The sequence below is a fragment of the Gracilinanus agilis genome, chromosome 6 (assembly GCF_016433145.1).
Source record: "Gracilinanus agilis isolate LMUSP501 chromosome 6, AgileGrace, whole genome shotgun sequence".
Lineage (NCBI taxonomy): Eukaryota > Metazoa > Chordata > Mammalia > Didelphimorphia > Didelphidae > Gracilinanus > Gracilinanus agilis.
Window position 1 is genome coordinate 91308750 of NC_058135.1, and position 21241 is coordinate 91329990.

The 21241-nt window shown below is 34.6% G+C and overlaps 1 protein-coding gene across 1 annotated transcript in view; it reads left to right on the top strand.

Annotated features, from left to right (window-relative positions):
• Nucleotides 1–21241, top strand: part of FBXO8 (F-box protein 8) — a 41200-nt gene that overhangs the window by 3755 nt on the left and 16204 nt on the right. The window contains 3 exon segments of the mRNA XM_044681672.1: nt 441–567; nt 3973–4015; nt 4018–4097. Of these exon segments, the coding sequence (XP_044537607.1) occupies nt 441–567; nt 3973–4015; nt 4018–4097 (250 nt within the window).

Genomic DNA, 21241 nt, shown 5'->3' on the forward strand with positions numbered 1-21241 from the left:
GAGAAAAGAGAGCTAATGTTGGCTTAAACTTTTTTGGAAAACTAATAATTTTTTCTCTAGGTGATAAAGATCTAAAATGTTTTGAAATTTTTATTAAAATAATATACTCATCATTGCTCATTATATTATTTTACTAGGTAGAGGGAGAGAAGGGAGGAATTCAAATTGTTACCTAGACAGTATTTCTGATTATATTCAGTTTACATGTTTATTGGATAGATTTTTTTTTGAGGAAGTTTAATACTGCAGTATTACTAAGCTCAAGGCCTCTATATAAAATTCTCTGGAACAATATTTTTAAAATCCAAAATGTAAAACTTTAAGCTTTTGAGAAACTAACATATCCAAGTTAAATTTATAATATATACATTAATACTTTGTCATATAAAAGTTTAAATTGCAACCTTTTTCCTGTGATTGATTTACTTTCATTTTTATAGGTTGTGCAAATCCACTTGGGGTCACTGTTCCATATACAATAAGAACCCACCTCTAGGCTTTTCCTTTCGAAGACTGTATATGCAGCTGGATGAAGGCAGCCTCACCTTTAATGCCAATCCAGATGAGGTAAGTGAAGAACTTGAATTTTAGTAAGAGTTGTAATTTTATTACTTCTTTGCTGCTGCATGTATAAGCATTCCAGTATAATAAACTTGCAGATAAAATTACAAATAATTGAAAATGGCCTTTTTAAACATTGTGAAACCAAAATATGAAGTTATTGCCTTATAAACAAAGCCAGTTTTTCTTTCTCTTTCACATCACATATACAATTTAGTTCACACATGCTTCATATGACAATCTTCATATACCAAGTTTGTAATATATTGGCTTTTCAGGTTGAAAAATTATAATTAAAGAACATAAAATGTCCCTAATTTGATCAAGGGGTATATTCACAAACTCTTATTGTTAATAAAATAAACTACTTTATTCTTCTATCATTTTATTAGTTAATGAAGTAATTGCTTTTATTTAGGAGGTACCAAATGACGTATTTAAACTCTTAACTGTCAAAATATTGCTGTTAACTATCTAACTATATCAATAGAATATACTAGTAATTTCTGTTATAAGTGACTTTCTTGAATAATGATTTTATCATCAGTTTTCTTTTTCTAAATATATATGTAAAGAAAATCATCCAGATATAAAACATATACTCTAACTTTTCTCTGTTTTTATTGGTATAAAACTCAAGAGTTATGAAAGACCATAGAATATGTTTTAGAACTATAATTTCTTATTAGATATTTGCAAATTATGGAACTCTTAATATCTGTTTTCCATACCAGAATGTTTCTTGTGGAAAAATAAACTAATGACTAAATTGTTTACATTTTCTTCATCTTTTCACTATCAGACTCTTATTTTTTTAAAGATACTGGAATTATTTACTAGACTTCAGAATGTCTTCTAAAGATATATTAAACTTATTAACCTTCCTAGTTTTTTTGTTTGGGACATGAAGTTGTACAGTGTGGTTTTTTTTCTTTTACTTTATCAAAAATAATCTATCCTAAGAGCCTTCAAGAAAAATGACATGTGAAAATATAGAGACAAGTCAAGTAAATTCTAAAAAGGATATTCTGTTCAAAAGAACTTTTTTTCCCATGAGTTTTTTTAATAGGAAGAACTTTTTACTACCATATGACAAATACTGTAAAATAATAAAACTCCCTGACAACAGTTATCAAAAGTTTCAGATATGCCATTAAGATCTCCTAAATAATGACACTATGTTGTTTTTCTGATATAACTACCTTTAAAGTTGGCTTATTAGAGCTGGTCCTACCCATTACACAGATTTTAAGAGTTCTACTGTGTATGTAAAAACTTAAGGATTAAGAGAGCCATAAAATAGTCTTTATACATTTGAAATCAATTCAACTACCTATTAGAATCTCCTTAGAATTTGATCTTTATTTAGAAGCAAAATTATCAACCTTTAAATATGCTTTGGGAATTAAAACTGCTTAGTTACCATGGGCTATTTTACTTTTCCCTTCACTATGTAAAAGTCTCTTTTGCTGACCAGATTTGTTGTTTTTGCTTTGGTGTTAGGCAAGACTCTAAATTTCCTTTATACACTGTGATAACAATAAGTATGTTATATTCAATGCAAGCTAATGCTAATTAAAACAAATTATATTCTGTTATAATTTTATACTGTGGCATAGCCATTAAGTGCAAAGAGCATCATTATATTTAGCTGCATTTTCTAAGTCACCAAGGGCTATTTGCAGTTATAGGGTATATTTTTTTCCACTAATAAGCTAATTATTGTTATTACAAATTATATTTGCAAAGCCATGTAAAATCCATTATGTCTTTCAATCTGATGCATCAGTTCCATGAAGTAGTTAAGTACTGTCATTATTACCTCCATTTTAGTAAAGGAGACCAGAGACAGATATAGGTACTGAATTTTATTTTAACTGTCTGACAGAGGACATAACTCTCCAAGTCCCAGTCTTGTATTTATCACATACCAGGTCATCATTGTTTATGTTTACATTAAATAAAACTGTCATCCCCAAGCCCTACAACTTATAAATCTTACAGACTAAGCAAATTTAACTTGCTGAGAACTTGAATAGTAAACGTTCAAAAGAGGAAAAGCTGATGTAGCAATGATACTGATGCGGTAAGTGACCATCACTTTGCTATTGGATACTCATTTTTTAAAAGAGTTGTAAAATCCAGGTTTTTCTCTGTCTTCCCTTGAAAGTCAATCTGGTACACTAGAGAAAACTGGATTGGGAATCTGAAGGCCAGAGTTCAAGTTCTGTTTCTTCATTTCCTGTAGCTATGACCTATGAACTATAGGGAAGTTTACTTAACCTTTCTCAACTTCATTTTCCTAATCTGCAAAATAAATGGTAGTGTTTCCTTACCAGAGTTGTCGTAAGGAAAGCACTTTGAAAACCTCCAAAAGCTATGTAAATAGGACCATTATTATCCCTCATAATTTGTTGTTCAAAGATAGAGAATTCCTCATAAATCAGAATGATATGGAAAGCTTTAATTAAAAATTTAACTCCTCCTGCATTTTATAATTTGCATACACCCTAGTCCAGAATAGCACTTGTTAGCACTTCAATTAGACTTTGTGGAGATCACAGAGAAGATAAAATTGAGTTCTTTTACTTCTTACTAGTAGCTCTAATACAAGGTTTAGAGGAGAATGAAATTTATTAGCATGAGATTTTTGAAAGAATATCTGGATTTTACTTATCCATCCTGCCCCCCCATTATTGTTGAGAGTTGGCTGTATTTTAATTTTTTCTACTTCCTCCCCTAATTTTAAGTGCTTCACAGGGCATCCAAAAATGATTTATACCCTAAATGACCATATAATCCTACCAATTGGGTACTAGGCTAGAATACACAATCACTCAAGACTTCCTTCATTCCTAAAATTCTCCCTCTATGACTATGAACATCATTAATTTAACTGACAATGTACTAAATACCAAATTAGATTTAGTCTAGTTAGGGAAGAAAGCATCTTAGTCATTTCATATATTACATTCCACTTCTATTGGTAAATATAATATATCTAAATTCAGTTGTGTTTCACAAGTCAAAATCACATAAATGTGATTCCTCTTTATTAAAGATGTGTTAAACAATACATTATGCAAAACCAAATCAAATGGATTCATATGTTAATCTTGTCATTCCTAAGAATATCACCAATTCCATCAAGAGCTAGAAATCAAGTTGTGCCTCGTGGAGACTAATATTTGTTCTCATTGGGAAAATCCTCACCCAATAATTGTATCCGTCTAGAGCCATGGACATAAAATTACCCTCCATTGGTGGTGTTTATCACAAGAGCTTGGGATAAAATGTCTAATAATATTCCACTTTTACAAAAGTCTACTTCTCCAAACTTTCCAGCTGTGTACTTTACATTTTGGTAGCAACATGATTTAAATATAAAAATAAGAATACTTACGGCCACAGGGAACAAGATTCTCCAAAGGACACCCACCGTTCATGTCTTGGAAAAGGGTAACCAAACTCCACAGCAACAGCTCCAGAGCTGGCGGTGGCTCACGGGGTGGGGGAGAGCATCTACACACTTTGTGGTAGGAGTATCTAGCACGCTGTTGTTTATGCATGGCATTGTGAACCCACGTGCATGAGCTTGTGTACTTTGTGGCAGATGATCACATTCTAGTAAAGGAATGTGCTGACAACTAAATGTTTAGCCTATATCCCCCCATGCATGTAAAGACTGCTTTTGTCATGTTTATACCATTGGAGGTGTTATAATAGATAAAAGCAATTTTATTTATCTACCAGTATGATTTATTCCTTTTGCTTCATTTAGTATATACAACATTTCCATGGCACAGCCATTCCATAACCAATGGTATTAATAATGTACTGTCTGAAAATGGATAGTGAACATGGTTCAGTTTTAACATTTTCTTCCTTTTTTCTCTGTAAAATAAGTTCTATCTACTTTATTAAATTAATTTATGAAGTGAACCTGAATGGGAACACATGAAAAAAGATTACTTAGAAGCTTATTATCTTATTTTCATTATATTTGGGGATTTTTTTCAATACAACTATTATGTATTTTTTTTCGGTTTGTCTTTTTTTTGCAAGTGGGCTCTACTATGTAAAATATATCTAATATTATGACTTAATTGTCCTCACATGGTAGAATGGAAAAAGAAGTAGTCATATGTAAGGCAGTTATATTTCCAAATGTTACATTTTTATCAGGGTAGAAACTGCTAATAAACCGATGGTCAGAAAAATATGTAAGAACATATCTGTTATCAAAATCTCAGTTTAATTGTTTTATACTCATTCTTTTAAATCATATTCCCGATATAGAATCTTTTTGTCTTTTTGGCCCTAAAATACAACAGGATAATGCTGATCTAGAATTTAGCCCAATGTCTGGCACACAGTAGATGCTTAAGAAATATTGAATGATTGATGTTTCAATATAAAACAACATTATTGAAGAATTGCTTCTGCTTTCTACCCTAAGAAGATGGATACATGATTGCTGTAGAACATTATGTATAGATTATATATAATTGACCACACATGTGTGTTCATACTTTCAATATTTCATAAGATCCACGATTTCCTAAGTATTATTCCTCACTTCACTGATAACAAGATTGTATTTGTACTCTTAACATGTTGATCACTTGATGGCCAACATTTTAGCAATGAAATGTGTATTCTAATATGCATGTGTCTACACATGCATTCATATATGTGTTTGTTTATTTCTGGACTTGAAAGATGGAAAACTTGTTTTTACTTCTGCTTTTTCTTTTGAAGACAGTTGATTCTTTCTGAATATCCATGAATTTATTCATTCTATTTTATTTGAACTGATTAGCCTTTATTTTCCCTTATAACATCTGAGCATTCAAGGCAGATAGGACGCCTTATTGTTTATATCTAATTCCTTCCCTTATGTTTTTAGCCTGATGGGCTAATTAAGTAAAGAATTATTTAAATATGTGTATATAAGTGATCGTTTAAATTGACTGTTAAGTGGTAATATTGAGGTCAGAATGCTGCTCAACTTTGATCTATAACAATATGCCCTTAATACCACATGAATTCAATCAAAACATCATTATGCATAGCCATTTAGTGAACATGGGGAGGTCATATTAGGACCACACTGGGACCCCAAAGGAAGTCTCCCTTGTGGTTCTACAGTCTGAATAATTCATCTAATAATTCAGAAGTTAAGAGTCTCATTATATTAATGAAAGCCAAACAACTTGATTCTTTTTGTTCATTTTGTTATCCTTTTCTGAAAATTAGTCTTATTCATCTATAAAGGAGTAAAAAATGTACTGTCTTTAGCCCATACCTTCTAGAATAAGAGTAATCTTGGTTTAATGACCCTGTTAATGGGTTTGGATTTCATGTGAGAATCAGAAAGGAAAATTTACTTAAACCTTTCTGGTATGATTTTTTCCAATTTTGCTAAAATGTTGGCATGAAGTTGATTAATTTTTCTTTCTTTTTCCTGTTGTGTACTTATTTGCAAAGCTATACAAATGTATTGAGAGTTCTAGGGTTTTGAACACAGTATATTTTTATCTAAATACATTTCAAAGAAATCTTCATTTGCATTTAGCAAATTATATCTTTCCCACTCAACACCAGGCAATACATATTTATTTATTAAGTACCTACTATGTGCTAAGCACTAGGATAAGCATTGGAAATGTAAAGGTAAAAGACAATCCCTGCTCTCAAGGAACTCACAATTTAATTAGGGAGAAAACATGTAAAAAACTGTGCATAAACAGGGTAAATTAGAAATAATTAATAGAAGGAAGGCACTAGGATTAAGAGGAATTAAGAAAGACTTCCTGTAGAAAGTAGGCTTTTATCTGAGACTTGAAGAAATTTAGAGAAGGTAGGAGGTGTAGTGATGGAGCCAGTTAAAATTCCTGGAATCAGAAGATCAGTATCTTGTTCAAGGAACATTAAGAAAGCCAGGGTCACTGAATCACAGAGTGTGTTGGTGTAGGAGGATGGTGGAGGGGCAACTTTGAATGACACACGAAAGATTTTATATTTAATCCTAGAATATGATATGGAGCCATTGGAATTTATTGAGAAGAGGATAGGAATAATATAGTCAGCGTTGCACTATAAGAAGAGTACTTTGACAGCTGTGTGGAGAAGAACTAGACTTGTGTCAGGGAAACCATTCAGTAGACCCTTGCAATAGTCCCAGGGGTGAACTGATTAAGGTGAGAGGAGAGAAAAGGGCTTATGCAAGAGACATTTTGAGGATTAAAGTTCAGGCTTTGGCATTGGGTTGAATATGATGAGTGAGAGATAATAGGTAAATTTCAAAGAGGAAGGAGATTGGGGAAAAGATAATGAGTTCAATCTTGATCATGTTGAGTTTAAGATTTCTACTGGACATTCAGTTTGAGGTGCCCAATAGGTAGTTGGTGATGTGAGACTGGAGAGCAGGAGAGATGTTAGGACTGGGCAGAGATAATTGAATCCTTGGGAATTCTTAAGATCACTAAGTGAAAATAGTGTAGAAGAAGGAGAGAAGAGGTCCAGGACAGAGCCTTCTGAGACACCCATGGCTAGTGGCATGACCCAGATGAAGATCCAGCAGAAATTGAGAAGTGGTCAGATTGGTAAGAGGAGAACCAGAGAGAGCAAAACCTATGAAGAAGAAAGTATCAAGGAGAAAAGAGTGATCAGTGGTGATAAAGGCTACAGAGAGGCCAAGAAGGCTGAGGACTAAGAAAAGATTTGACACTTGGGTTGTTGGTTACTTTGGAAAGAGCAGTTTTGATTGAATGCTGAGGTCAGAAGATAGACTGAAGAGTTAAGAAGGAAGTGAGAGGAAAGGAACTGGAGGCACTTCTGTACAATGGCCTTATCCAGGAGTTTAGTCATTAAAAAGAGGAGAAATGGAATGAGAGTGGGGATGGTTGGATCAAGTGGAGGATTTTTTAAGAGGAGACTTCACATGTTTGTAGAAAGTAGGGAAACAACCAATAAACAGGAAGAGAGTGAAAAGTGAAAGAGTAGAGGTAATAGAGGGGGCAGTCTGCTAGAAAAGACAGAACGGAGTAAGAGCCCTTGTGCATAGAGGGGTATTCTACCATTCCTGACCTAGAACAAGTTCCACCCCAGACCATTTGATGTCACTTTAGAATTTATAGTCTCAGTACTTAGGGTATCTTTTCCCCTCATAGGTACACCTCCTGCATACAGAGTGGGGTTGTTACTGAGTAGTGGTAGCCATGTTCCCAAACTAATGAATGCACATTTTCCAAGATTCCAGATTACAACCACTATGTTTACATTGCTTGTCCATAAAAATTGAATTTGAAATCTCTAAACATAAATATTAATGAGAATGACACAAGAGCTTTACTAACTCTGTGATCTTGAAAAAGTGACTTCACCTTGATAATACTATTTTCTCATCTGTAAAATGGGCAAATATACTGCCTAACAAATTCTTTAGTCTGAATTTTTAACACACTTTTGCCAATCACAACTGCTCTTTCTACCTTTTTTTCATTTTCCCTTATCTCTGCACACCTCTCTATGTGAAAACACTGGTGTTTTTTTTGTCCACTTAATCCATCCCCTTGCATTCCATTGCAAATGAAGAACAAAGCGTTTTGAGGGAACAAGTAGCATTGTGTACAACTTAAAGGAAGAAAGTACTATTCTTCTAAAACCAGGTTCCTATAATACAGGGGTCAGCAACATATGGCTCTTTCTGCAGGAGCCATAAAGTCCATTTTTTTTTTCAGGCGCTGTTACAGGAGCGCACTGTGAGCACTGCACGGCTCTCACGAAATTACATTTTAAAAAATGTGGCGTTTATGGCTCTCACGGCCAAAAAGGTTGCTGACTCCTGCTATAATATATGATACTTTTCAAAGTAATTTATTTTAATCTTAATCTAGCATCTTAGGCCATTAAATATCTTAACTGTTGTTTGAGATTAAAAACAGATAACCTAAGTTTTACATTGACCTCAAGATAATGAAGGAGCCAAGGAGATACCAGTAGTAGGTTGGATAGATCCATTATCTAGATTGTATGGGAATATGTGAATAAGAATCACAAAAAATAAGAAGGCCCAGATATAGTGTGATATGTATCATCACAGACTATATAAAATGATAGGGCCTCCATAGTATCACAGAAATTTGGGGAAAGTTTTGAAGTAATCAGGTAGACTAAAAAGTTGATGATAAACTTGCTTAATCTACATTTTTGTTATCTTTTCTCCAATTCCTACCATAGTGCTTTGCACATAGTTGCTTTGGGAGTACAGTAAACTCTCATATGCCAGTCCATATTGGCATCTACTATGCAGTTTGTGGTCTTAGATAATTGCCTGGGGACACTGAGAGAACTTAAATGATTTCCTGAATCAACACAGCCACTATGTTTCAGAGGTCGGGTATGAACCCATGAAAGGCTTTTTCACTCGAAGAGGAGTTGTTTCTCAACACTGCCCTGGTACCTTTCCCGGTTACAATAAGGACAAAATTAGCCTGCTTTTACAAAAAAAAAAAAAAAAAGATAAAAATTCTAAATTAAGATGCTGCACTAGAAAATTTCTGAAGTTCCTCCTAGTTCTAAAAATTTTTGACCTATGTTAAGAGTAAACATGTTTTAGAATAAAACTATGATTTTTAAAATAAATTTCTAAAGGTTGATTATGTCAATCAAATGCCTTGCCCACTTCTACAGCTCTAGGAGAAATCTTGTAACTAGAATGAGTTCACTACAGATTTATCTGATCTCAGTTGGGTTCTCATTCAGCCAGGACATTTCTTTTTACTTTTTCCTAATTGATTCTGTTTCACTCCCCACAACAGCTGTTGTAATCTTTACCTTCCCCTATAAGACATTTCCTAACTACCCACTTGCCATCCTTTTAACAGAGCGTTTTGCTTCATGCTTTATTCAGAAACTAGATTATTTTTTTCTGAGCCCCAGAACTGTGATGCCTTTATAGGCAGGAAGACAAATGTGTACATCTTTCCCTCTTCTCTCTTCCTGTAGCCTATGAATGACCTTTTTCTTCACCAAAGACAATCCTTCTATGTATGCTCTTGATCTCATCCTCTCTCATCTTCCCCAGATTGTATGATAATCATCCCTTTTCTCTCTAATTTTCAGTCTTTCCCTAGGTACCAGCATCTTCTCTGCTTCTTACAAATACACATTTCTTCCTTATCCTTTAAAAAAAAACAACCTTTATTCAAATTTCCTACCCACTCACACTCTCCTGTCCTCTCTTTCTTTTCAGAATCAAATACTTAGAAAAAACTTTGTATTCTTTCTTTCCATTTATCCTCCTTTTACTTCTACACCCAAAAGTTTGGCTTCTTATCACTCAACTGAAACTACTCTCTCTAAAGTCATTGCTCATTTCTCTTTTTTATTGATATCCTTTTTGAAAATCACCTCCATTTCTGACTCCACAGTAAAGCAAACCTTGTAACCAAGAATAACAAAAAGGTCAGAAGGTAAAATCAGACCACACATCAACTCAGTTTGACAATATAGTCAATGTTCCTCAACCCCAAAGCCCACCCCTAACATCTGGTATTGGGGAGAAGCAAAGAGGTATAATTTTGTCACTTCTTTTGAATATAAATTTGGTCATTAGAAGTATAATGTTCACTTTCTTTTTATGGGTTATCATTCCATTGATATTTCTGTAATCGTGTCTATAGTTTTCATGGTTCTTCTTCATTCTGCATCAGTTTACCATTGCCTAAATGCCATATCAAATGATCTTTGCTCTGTCTTTATTCGTTAATGACTTTTCTTCTATATTTGAGGCTCTTATCCACTTTCCCTTGACTGGGTTTTCATGACATTGATGTTTCTTCTTTCTCTTCCTGACTGACCACTTCTTCTAAATCTTTTGTCTGATCATCAACTATATCCTGTCCTCTAATTGTAAGTGTGTCCCAAGTCTCTATCTTGTGCCTTTCTTTGTGACCTTATGACTTTCATAGGTTTGATCGTCTTTTCTATGATGACTATTCCCATACTAACACACAGATACACTCATTTGAATATATGTATGTGCATTTTTATGTATATAATATAAATTTCCAGTCCTCCTTAGTCTCTCTTGTGAATTCTAGGCCCTTGTCAACAACTACATATTAAATATTTTCAACTAGATGTTCCATAGGCATCTCAAATTCAACATGCTCAAAATAATTTATCACAACCCTTTCTCTAAACCTTCTCTTTCTAATTTTCCTTTCTCATTCTATGTCACCCAGGTTTGCATCTTCAAAATTGTTCTTGATTTTTCATAATCTTTTCCCCCCACATACCCATTTAGTTGTCAGGTCTTATTAGTTCTATATCCACAATGCTTCCTTCATCTGTCCCCTTTTCTCCTTTATATGAGCACCAGTTAAAAACCCTCACTTTTCACCTGCATTATTGGCATAGTCCCTAAATGATCTTCCTGTTTCAACTCTCTCCCCTCTCCCAAGTTATCTCAGTTGTATTCCTAAAAAGAGATGTGATCATATCACTTCCTAGCTCGGGTGGCTCCAGTAGCTATCCATTGCCTTTAGGGTCCAGTACAAATCCCTGTTTGACATTTAGAGCTCTTTGCAATGTGACCCTCTCGGCTTCTTATATATATTCCTTCCCTTCATGAACCCTGTGTTACAAACAGATTGGCTTTTTTGCTGTTCTTTACCCTCAACATTCCTTCTCCTGTGCAACAGGCCTTCAAACCTGAAATGCATTATTTTTTTTCACTCTGCCTTTTTAGATTCCCTCATTGCCTCCAACCCTGAACTTGAGTGCTACCATGTTCAAGGAGGCCTTCCTTACCTCTTTTGCAAATAACTTTATATTTTAAATCTTCATTGTTTTTGGCTTCCATCTCTTTCTACTTGGCATGTATTTGTATACTGAAAGCCCTCTTAGACTCTCCCTGTAGCTTTTTAATACTAGTGTTCTGTAAGAACTGTTATATAAAATGAGAAAGGTTGAATATAGTTATCTATAAGGATTAAGAAATGAATATAATAATACTAATAGCTAATATTTACATAACACATGTTATATATGTTATAATATGTTGTATATATGTTATAATGTGTGCCATGGGCTGTGATAAACACTATTATTTGATCTTCACAACTCTGTGTAGCAGGTGCTATTATTATCCCCATTTTACAGATGAGAAAACTGAAGCAAACAGATTAAGTGAATTGCCCCCAGGATCACACAGCTAACAAGAGTCAAAGGCTGGGTTGATCTCAAGTCTTCTTTACTCCAGGCCCAGCGCTCTCTGCACTTGGTGCCACGTAGGGAGAAGGACCTACTGGACATAAACAGGCTACAATATAAAATCATCGAAGTTCTTTGAAGGATAGGAGTAAAAGATAAATTTATCACAGGAAAAGAAAATGGGTGTCAGAGGAAAGAGGCATGCTGCAGGTAGGATAGCCTTTATGTTCCACTGGTAGCCTTACAGTGTCAGAAGAAACTGAGGAATGTCTCCAAGCCTTTGATCAAGACTTCTGTTATAAATTTATGGGAACACATGCCATGTGGACAGGCAGAATAGGGTTCTAATTTTTAAAGAGGACATCCAACTCAATGAGATCTTAGATCCATTTGTGTATTTGAGAGCATTTTTTGGTATACTTGAGTATATTCGTGTTAATTCCTATGATAGGCCCTTCCCTTAAAGAGCTTACATTCTGATTCGTTTTCATCTCTGTCCTTTCAGCAAATAATGTAGCACAGTGCCTGGTATATAATAGATGCTTATTGGTTAATTGATTGATTATAATTTCACATTAACACTCTAAGGACAAAAAGTAGTCAATAGTGTTTAGTACAAGTGTTTCAGAAGTAGGCTTGGATGAAAACAAAGCTAATTTAACATTTAATTCCTTAGTCAAATTTGTTCTTTACAAAAAGACAAATTTAAATATCCTTATTGTTTCTGATTATTTTTAAAAATTATAAACCAACATATGCACAAATATTTGCAACACTAATTTTGTTTTTTTCCTTTTGATTGACTTTGCCCAAATAATTTTTGAGAATTCATTCACTTCTCATATGTTGAATGTTTACCAGCCAAAATCATGTATCTGATGAATTCTGTTTATCAGGATCATTTTATATGAGACTGACATGAAAAAAAAAATTTTTTTAAGAGAAATAACAAATGTATCTCTATAATAAAGGTGGCACTGCAAAAAAAAAAAATCAATGAATGTATGGTACTAAAATCTGTGAGGTTATTCCAGTGAAAAGAGAAAATGTCTTTGATAGATGGTTCTTCCTCCTAGTTCTATATTCCTTAATACTTGTAACAACCTGATTAATAAGGATAAACCAATCAATGAGAATTATTAATAATCTACATGTGTTGGGCACTAAAAATACAAAGACAAATCCAAACACTGTTGACAAAGAATTTAAATTCTATTAGGTGGAACATGTATACATAAAAATAAATACAAAACATAAGGCAGTTTTCCAGGGTTATGTAGAAGCTGGAAATTGATCTGAACTTTGACAAAACTAGTGATTCTCTGGGACATAGGTGAAGACAGAGTACTTTCTACGGGACACTCTGTAGGGAAAAATGAGAGTGACTGTCATGTGTGAAAGTAATAAGTAGACTAATTTGGAGCATTAAATACAAAAATCATAGTAATAGGTTATATGCCTGGACAAGTAATTAGAGGTGATATAATAACAATAATTTTATATTGGGCCTATAATGTACCAGGCACTGTACTTTGTGTATAAGTTATCTCATTTGATCTTCACAACAACACTGGTTTGGGGAGAGTGGGGCGGCACAGAATGATAAGTAGGAGTATTGTCTGAGGCAAGTTTTGAACTCTGTCATTCCTTACTCAATACCCAGCACTCTATCCACTGTGCCATATAGTTGCCAAGGTATTATCATTATTATTAATATGTAAAGATATGAGGAAACTATTACAGAATTTGAGGAGAAGGAATATTGTGGGCATAAAGTATTGGTGTCAAAATTAAGTCAAAAGAAAATATACAAGAAACATTGCTAGGTAACTAATTGGAGATTTGAGTGAAAGTCAAGAGAGTGAGGAATTGAGAATGATTATGAGGTTAGATTATGAGGTTCTGTGGGTTTCTAGAAATAGGATGATAAAGCCCAAGGGTGTCCTTCCTGTTGAAAATGCCCAATAGACATGTGGTGATATAGGACTGGAGTTCAGGAGAGGGACTGGAGTTTGAGATATCTAAGTCATCTGGATAGGGATGATAATTAAACACACAGGAGGAGGAGGAAGAGAAGGAGAAGGAGGAGGAGGAGGAGGAGGAAGAGAGGGAGGGACAGAGAGAGGAGAAAGGGAAGAAGAGAAAGGGGAGGAGGGAAAGAGAAAATGTGTGTGTGAAGATAAAAGAAACCAAAACAGGTCAGAGCCTTGACATACACTCACAGTTAGGGAATGTGTTATGGATAATGAATGATCCAGCAAAGAAGCTTGAGTAGGAGCCATCGGTCAAGTAGGGAGACCTAAAAGAAAGATTCTACCAAAATCCAGAGAAAACAGAATAAATATCTTGGAAGAAAGGAGGCTGAATAGTTTCAAATGCTGAAGAGAAGTTAAAAGGGTATAGTCTTGGGTGTGGCAATTCAGAGATCTATGGTAACTTTGAAAGGAATGGTGCTGGTTGAATGGTAAATTTGAAAGCCAAATTGGCAGGGTAATGAGATGTGAGGGAAAGAAGGAAGAGATGAGGGCAGTGAGGGTAGCTAAGTGGATTGAGAGCCAGGTCCAGATATGGAAGGTCCTATACTTCCTAGCTGTGTGACCCTGGGCAAGTAACTTAACTCCCCATTGCCTAGCTTTTACTGCTCTTCTGTCTTGGAACCAATATACAGTATTGATTCTAAGACAGAATGTAATTTTTTTTTTTTTTTTTAAGAAAGAAGGCGGGGCAGCTGGGTGGCTCCATGGATTGAGAGCCAGGCCCAGAGATGGGAGGTCCTGGGTTCAAATCTGACCCTCAGACACTTCCTAGCTGTGTGACCCTGGGCAAGCCACTTAACTCCCATTACCTACCTTTACCACTCTTCTGCCTTAGAACCAATACACAGTATTGATTCTAAGACAGAAGGTAAGGATTTTTTAAAAAAATAAAAAATAAAATACAAGGAAGGAAGAAAAGAACCAAAACCTTTTTTATAGACTATGAAAAACACTTCCTTGCAACTAAAGGTATCATTCAAATCATTACATTTTCTGGTTAAAACCTACAGTAGAAATGTCAACACTGCTGACTGCATGCAGTCTACAACCCTCAACATTCCCAAGTATGCCTAAACCATATTAAAATATAAATGGGGCAGCTAAGTAGCTCAGTAGATAGAGTGCCAGACCTGGAGTCAGGGAAACCTGGTTCAAATCTGGCCTCAGATACTACTAACTAGCTGTGTGACCCTAGGCAAGTCACTTAATCCCAATTGCTTATCCCCTGCCACTCTTCTGTCTTAGAATCGATACTAAGAAAATAAGGGTTTAATAAAATAAAATAAAATATAACTGGAAAATATTTAACAAATTAAGCAAAAAATATAGTAGAATATAGATGATAAAAGTTTTCCTGTCTCAAAACATGGCCTTCAAAGATCCTTATGCTTGACTTAATGGCTTATACATTTATTTTAGTGGGCATAACTGGACTAGAGAATTTAATACTAATAAAACAAAACTAGATGTTTCTACTCACTAGGCAAAATATAAGGAAATATAATAAATTCTACCCCAACTTTTCTTGAGTCACAAATAATGATTCTATTCAGGGAATCTTTAACATGATCACTTTGTCACCTACTATTTAATTTGATTTGCGTTCAGTCATTTCTTTCATGTGCAACTTTTCCTGATCCCATTTGGGGTTTTCTTGGAGAGATACTGGATTAGTTTGTCAGATCCTTCTCCAGATCATTTTACAGATGAGGAACTGAGACAAATAGGGTTAAGTGATTTGCTCAGGGTCAGACCACTAGGAAGGGTCTGAGGTCGGATTTGAACCCAGGATGTCTAGACCTGTATTCAATGTATCCAGAGACTCTAGATGCCCATTTAACTTGAAGCATTGACTATTTAAGTGCTATGAAAAAGATACTAAAGTCAGAAAAATCTGGTTATAGTTCTGATTCTGTCATACCAAGATAATAAAATTCTCATTCTTCTGTGCCTCAGTTTCTTTACCTTCAAAACAAGGGGGTTAGATAGGATTCCTACTCTAGAACAAAATCTGTGATTCTCTTCACTAAGTCTTCATCATTTTCCTTCATTAATACTTCTCACATTTGTCCTATCCTTTCCTACTGCTCATGCCACTGATTCAAACCATTATCACCACACACCTGACCCAAAGCAATAGCTTCCTTACTTGCCTCTCTCTCTAGTTAGATCCCTCATCTGATTTATCCTAAACAGCAATATTAGCATAAACTTCCAAAAATAACTTTTCATCATGATATTTACCCACTCAAAATCATCATTGGCTCCCTGATATTCAAAACCCTCCAAAACTTAACTCCAAACTACCTTCCAACCACCCAACCATTACTAGATCCTCAAAGCAACTTGTACTTTCCTTTCTTTTTTGATGCTTTTTCTTGTGTCATTTTCTTCCCCCAGGAAAGCCCTCTCTTTACTTTATTTAGAGAGAAAATATCCTGCAATGCCCTTCTCAAGTTTCATACAAGGATCACTCAAATTTTATATACAAAGACTTCATTAACTATCCCAGCCCACAGTTATCTGAACTACTATAACACTTATTCTCTCTATCATTCAACTGCTATATTGACCCTCTGTAGCAGTTGAAATGTAGACCACACTTCCTTCCCTCCTCCACCTAGATCATGCAACATTTGAATATGGCTAATAATTGCGCTCCAATCATTTTCAGGGGCTAAATTCTTTTGCCTTCCTCAGAAGGAGATTGGCTTCAAAAATGGAATTCTTAACTACCCTTTTCTAGCTTTTTTCATTCTTTGCTGATTTTTGTAAACTTGTTCATCCTTATTATTGTTGATCCTTGCATGTCATAGGTTCTTCCTTTTAGCAGCCCTAGGAAACTCCAGCCCCTTTTCTAACCCTCCAGTTTTGATAGTAAATGTATTTTATGTGGCAATTTTTGGTGATTTTTCATTCTTTATGTCTTCTTTTTAAAGAAGATTTATTACCAATACTTAGCATAGTGCCTGGAACATGGTAGGCACTAAATAAATATTCTATTGTTTGATTTTAGAAGTGCCGTCTGTTTTCAAGAGCAAGCTAGGTATTTTTCCTTTCTTTGTAGACTCACCACCTACTCCAGTGTCTTGGCCCTTAATAAATTGCTGTTGTTTAATTAAATACAGTATCATACCATTACCATTAGCTGACTTTTCCTGAGTATTCTTGTTGTTTTGCTTACATTTTACCTATCGAATTAAATTATAATTCATTTCAAAAAATATTTGTTATAAAATAGTTATAGGGACTTCCAGGTGAAGAAATTCCCTCTACCAATGGCGGGATTGCACCCTTTCATCACTTTATAGTTTGAGAATTGCCTTAAACCTTGAGAGATTAAACAACTTACCCAGTGTTACACAGTCAGGATGGATCAGAGGTAGGAAGCACAGGGCTTCCTTTAAAAAAAGAGGAGAGAGATTCTGGGAACATAGCAGCTTAGACAGAGCAAAACCTCCACACCCTTCCATGCCACCCTTCCATACCAAGACAAAAAACAAAGAGCTTCAAGAGAAAAGAAAACCAAATCTAACAACAGGACAGAACAGGGTGATCCTATTGCTGGACAGCTCAAGAGGTAGACCAAGAAAAAGGCTTGAATTCTTGAACTGTTGGGTCTGAGGGTAAAGAAGAAGGGGAATCCCAGAACCCCTTACCCACGTACTGTGCTGAGTCTCCAGCGGCTCCTGAAATCTCCGGGTGGGCAAATGCACTAGCCCAGAGCGAGGGCCTTGCTGGCACCGAACTCAAGGAGTTGAACACAGACAACAGGGAGGTGGCTAGAGGAAAAAGAGAAACACAGTGAAAACGCTTAGAAGATGGCGGCTTAAACGGAGCAGAACTTCAGATCTCCATGCACAACTACACTGAGATAAAGGGAAGAGGGGGAGTTTCTCTTGTACTTTATTTTTAAAATATAGTATATAAAATAGGTTCTTAATACAATCTTTGACTCAATGATATGTACTTAGTTTTAATTTTTTTGTATTTTGATTCAGTTAATAGCTGATTCTTTAAGGCTGACTCTCTTACACATACTTGATAGTATAAACTCCATATCCAAACTTGACTTTAATTTAAAAGTTTTAACTTTAAAAAGTACAAGAGGGGACAACTGGGTGGCTCAGTAGATTGGGAGCCAGGCCTAGAGATGGGAGGTCCTAGGTTCAAATCTGGCCTCAGACACTTCCTAGCTGTATGACCCTGGGCAAGTCACTTAACTCTCATTGCCTAGCCCTTAACCACTCTTCTGCCTTGGAACCAATATATAGTATTGATTCCAAGACAGAAGGTAAGGGTTGTTTTTAAAAAAAGTACAAGTGATATATAATAGAATGTTTCATATACATTGTATTCCAAAATTTAATTTTTAGTTTAAAAATAGGAAGACACCTTCTCTTTCAAAGAGAAATCTTTAGGGCAGCTAGGTAAAACAGTAGATAGAATGCCAGTCCTGAAGTTAGGAGAACCTGGTTTCAAATTTAGCCCCAGACACTTCCCTAGTTCTCTGACACTGGTAAAATCATTTAATCTCATTTGCCTATCCCTTACTATTCTTATGCCTTAGAATCAATACTTAGCATTGATTCTAAGATAGAAGGTAAGGGTTGTTTTTAGAGAAATCTGATCCATGGTCATATGCAAAAATGTTCTAAATCACTTGTATTTAAAGAAATATAAATTAAAGCAGTTCTTAGATTCTACCCTATATCTATAAGATTGGCAAAGACAATAAAAAGGAAAATGGTAAATATTAGAGAGGCTATGGGAGAACAGGAACATTAATGCACTGTTAGTGGACCTGTGAATGGCTACAACCATTGTGGAAAGCAATTTGCAATTATATACACTAAATTACTAAATAGTACATTTGACTTAGCTATACCAGTTCCAGGCCCGTACTTAAAAGGTATTAAGAAAACAGAACAAATGTCATAGAAATACAAAACTATTATCAGCTCTTTTTGTGGTAGCAAAAAAACCCTGGAAACTTTAGTTTCAATTTAGGAACAGCTCAATAAAGTGTGGAATATGAATGTGATGGAATACTACTGTGCTATAAGAAACGACAAAATAGATGTTTCAAATGTCTTCTCATGTCTCTTTGAAATCGATTTAGTATGTTATAAACAGAATCAGGGGAATACATTAAACAATACTAACACTGTAAAGACAACTCTTTGAAAGCTCTAATAACTATGGCCAACACAATGCCCATCCAAGACAGTCATGATACTATCTACCTCCTGATGTAGAAGTGATGGATTTAAGGTGCAGAATGAAAAATTATTTTTGAATATAGCCATTAAGGGAATTTGTTTTCCTTGACTATGCATATTTATTACATGGAATTTGCTTTTCTTTTTCTCTCATTTTCAGTGTGGCATGGTTTAGTGGGTAGGGAGAGAAAGTACAGTTCTGTTCATTTTTTTAAGTATTAAAATAAAATTAAAATTTTCATTTTTTTAAGTACTTAAAAAATAAATTGGAAGGGTACTAAAAATTTGCAATGTTACATGCACATTCAGATGAGATCAGTGTAATTTTAGTTTCACTTAATGATTCATATTATTAGAAGAGGATTGTCAGAAAATAGGGCAATCTGGGAATGTTTGAAATATTTAAAATTTTAGTAAAACTTTTTTAAAATACAAAAAGAAGCAGCAGCTGGGTGGCTCAGTAGATTTAAGAGTCAGGCCTAAAGACGGAAGGTCCTGGATTCAAATCTGGCCTCAGACACTTCTTAGCTGTGTGACCCTGGACAAGTCACTTACCCCTATTGCCTAGCCCTTAATCACTCTTCTGCCTAGGAACCAATACACAATACTGATTCTAAAACAAAAGGTAAGGATTTTTAAATAAATAGATACATAATGACTTGCAATTAAAGGGCTGCATTCCCTACAAAATTGCTTTCTCCTAGCAATGACTATATTTTATAAAATACTCCCTCTAAACTGAGGCTACCCCTCCATCTCTCTAAAATGTGTCACCATAGTAGATCTGGTACATCCTGGGATAACCAAATAAACCACAACCAGATAAAATCATGATAGATCTACAAGTACAGAGGAGGGATATTCAATACTTTTCTCTTTAGGAAGAGTCCTGAGCCTTCATGCTATGTCCTGAGTCATCTAAAAATATTTAATTAGACACAGAGGGAAGGAGAAAGACTGTTCTAAATGGCATATATATATATAAAAGCTTTAATTCAAACTAAAATAGATGATACCAATAAATTTGAAAGCGCTGATAAACTATAACTGCTTCTGTAGTGTTGTGGATACAGATTTCAATCTTATATCCACATTTTTGTTCACTGTTTTTGGAATTTGAATCTATAGAGTTGAATTCCCTAGCTACACCCTCTTAAGTTAGAGTAGTAAATTCAAACTTAAATTGAAATTTTATTTTGTTTATAAGGATGTTATAGAAGTTTTAGTTTCTCTTTATAAAGACTTGTTAATTAAATTGCATAGTCATAGGAGGCAAAGTTTACATGGGGGGAAAAAAAGGTAAATTTGGAGAGAAACTAGGATGCCTAAATAACCTTCTAGCCAAAACTTATTTCATTATCCATAAAATGGCAAGAACTAAGTGATTTAGACAAGATTACCTGTAAAGTCCCTTCTTGTTCTAAGACTAAAATCCTATAATATGGGCAAATGTTGCAGAATATTCTTGAGGGTTTACAGTGGACAAGAACATTCATTCTATATATTGGAGTCTAATTCTGAGTCTTCTACGTGCAATTTAAAATATTACTTCTACAATGATACATGTAAAACCCAGTGAAATTGCTCATTGGCTATAGGAGGGAAGAAGGAAGAGAAAGAACATGAATCATGTAACCATGGGAAAATATTCTAAATTAAATATAAATAAATTTAAGGAGAAAAATAATAAAATATTGCTTCCATGTAATTATTTCTTTTTGAAAAGATTATTAAAATTTTTTAATTCAAATCACCTAATAGATACTAGTGGTAATGACCTCAGAGAAAATTATTCAATATGCCTGTTTCATTTTTTATGCTCTGCTGTCTCTTGGCTTCTGAGAAATTCTGGTTTTCCTCCTTCTCTAATGAATTCATTTGCCACCTTTTCAGGTCTTCCTGAAGGATGTTCCTAAGGTTCTATTACTCTTCTCTTTATATACTCTCCCTCTTGGAAGTCTCATTTCATTCCCTAGTATCAATCATTATCACCATGCAGATCACTCCTAAATTTTCATATCTAGGTGTGTACTTCCCAATGTTTACAGGACATTTTTTTCAATATGTTACACTAGGTAGCTTAGCATCTGGGACTTATTTGGAGTTGTTTTCAGCTCCAGAAGAAACAATATATGTTAAGAATCACTTTGCAAATCTTAAAGAAATACATAAATGTCAGTATTTATGTTTTCCTTCAAA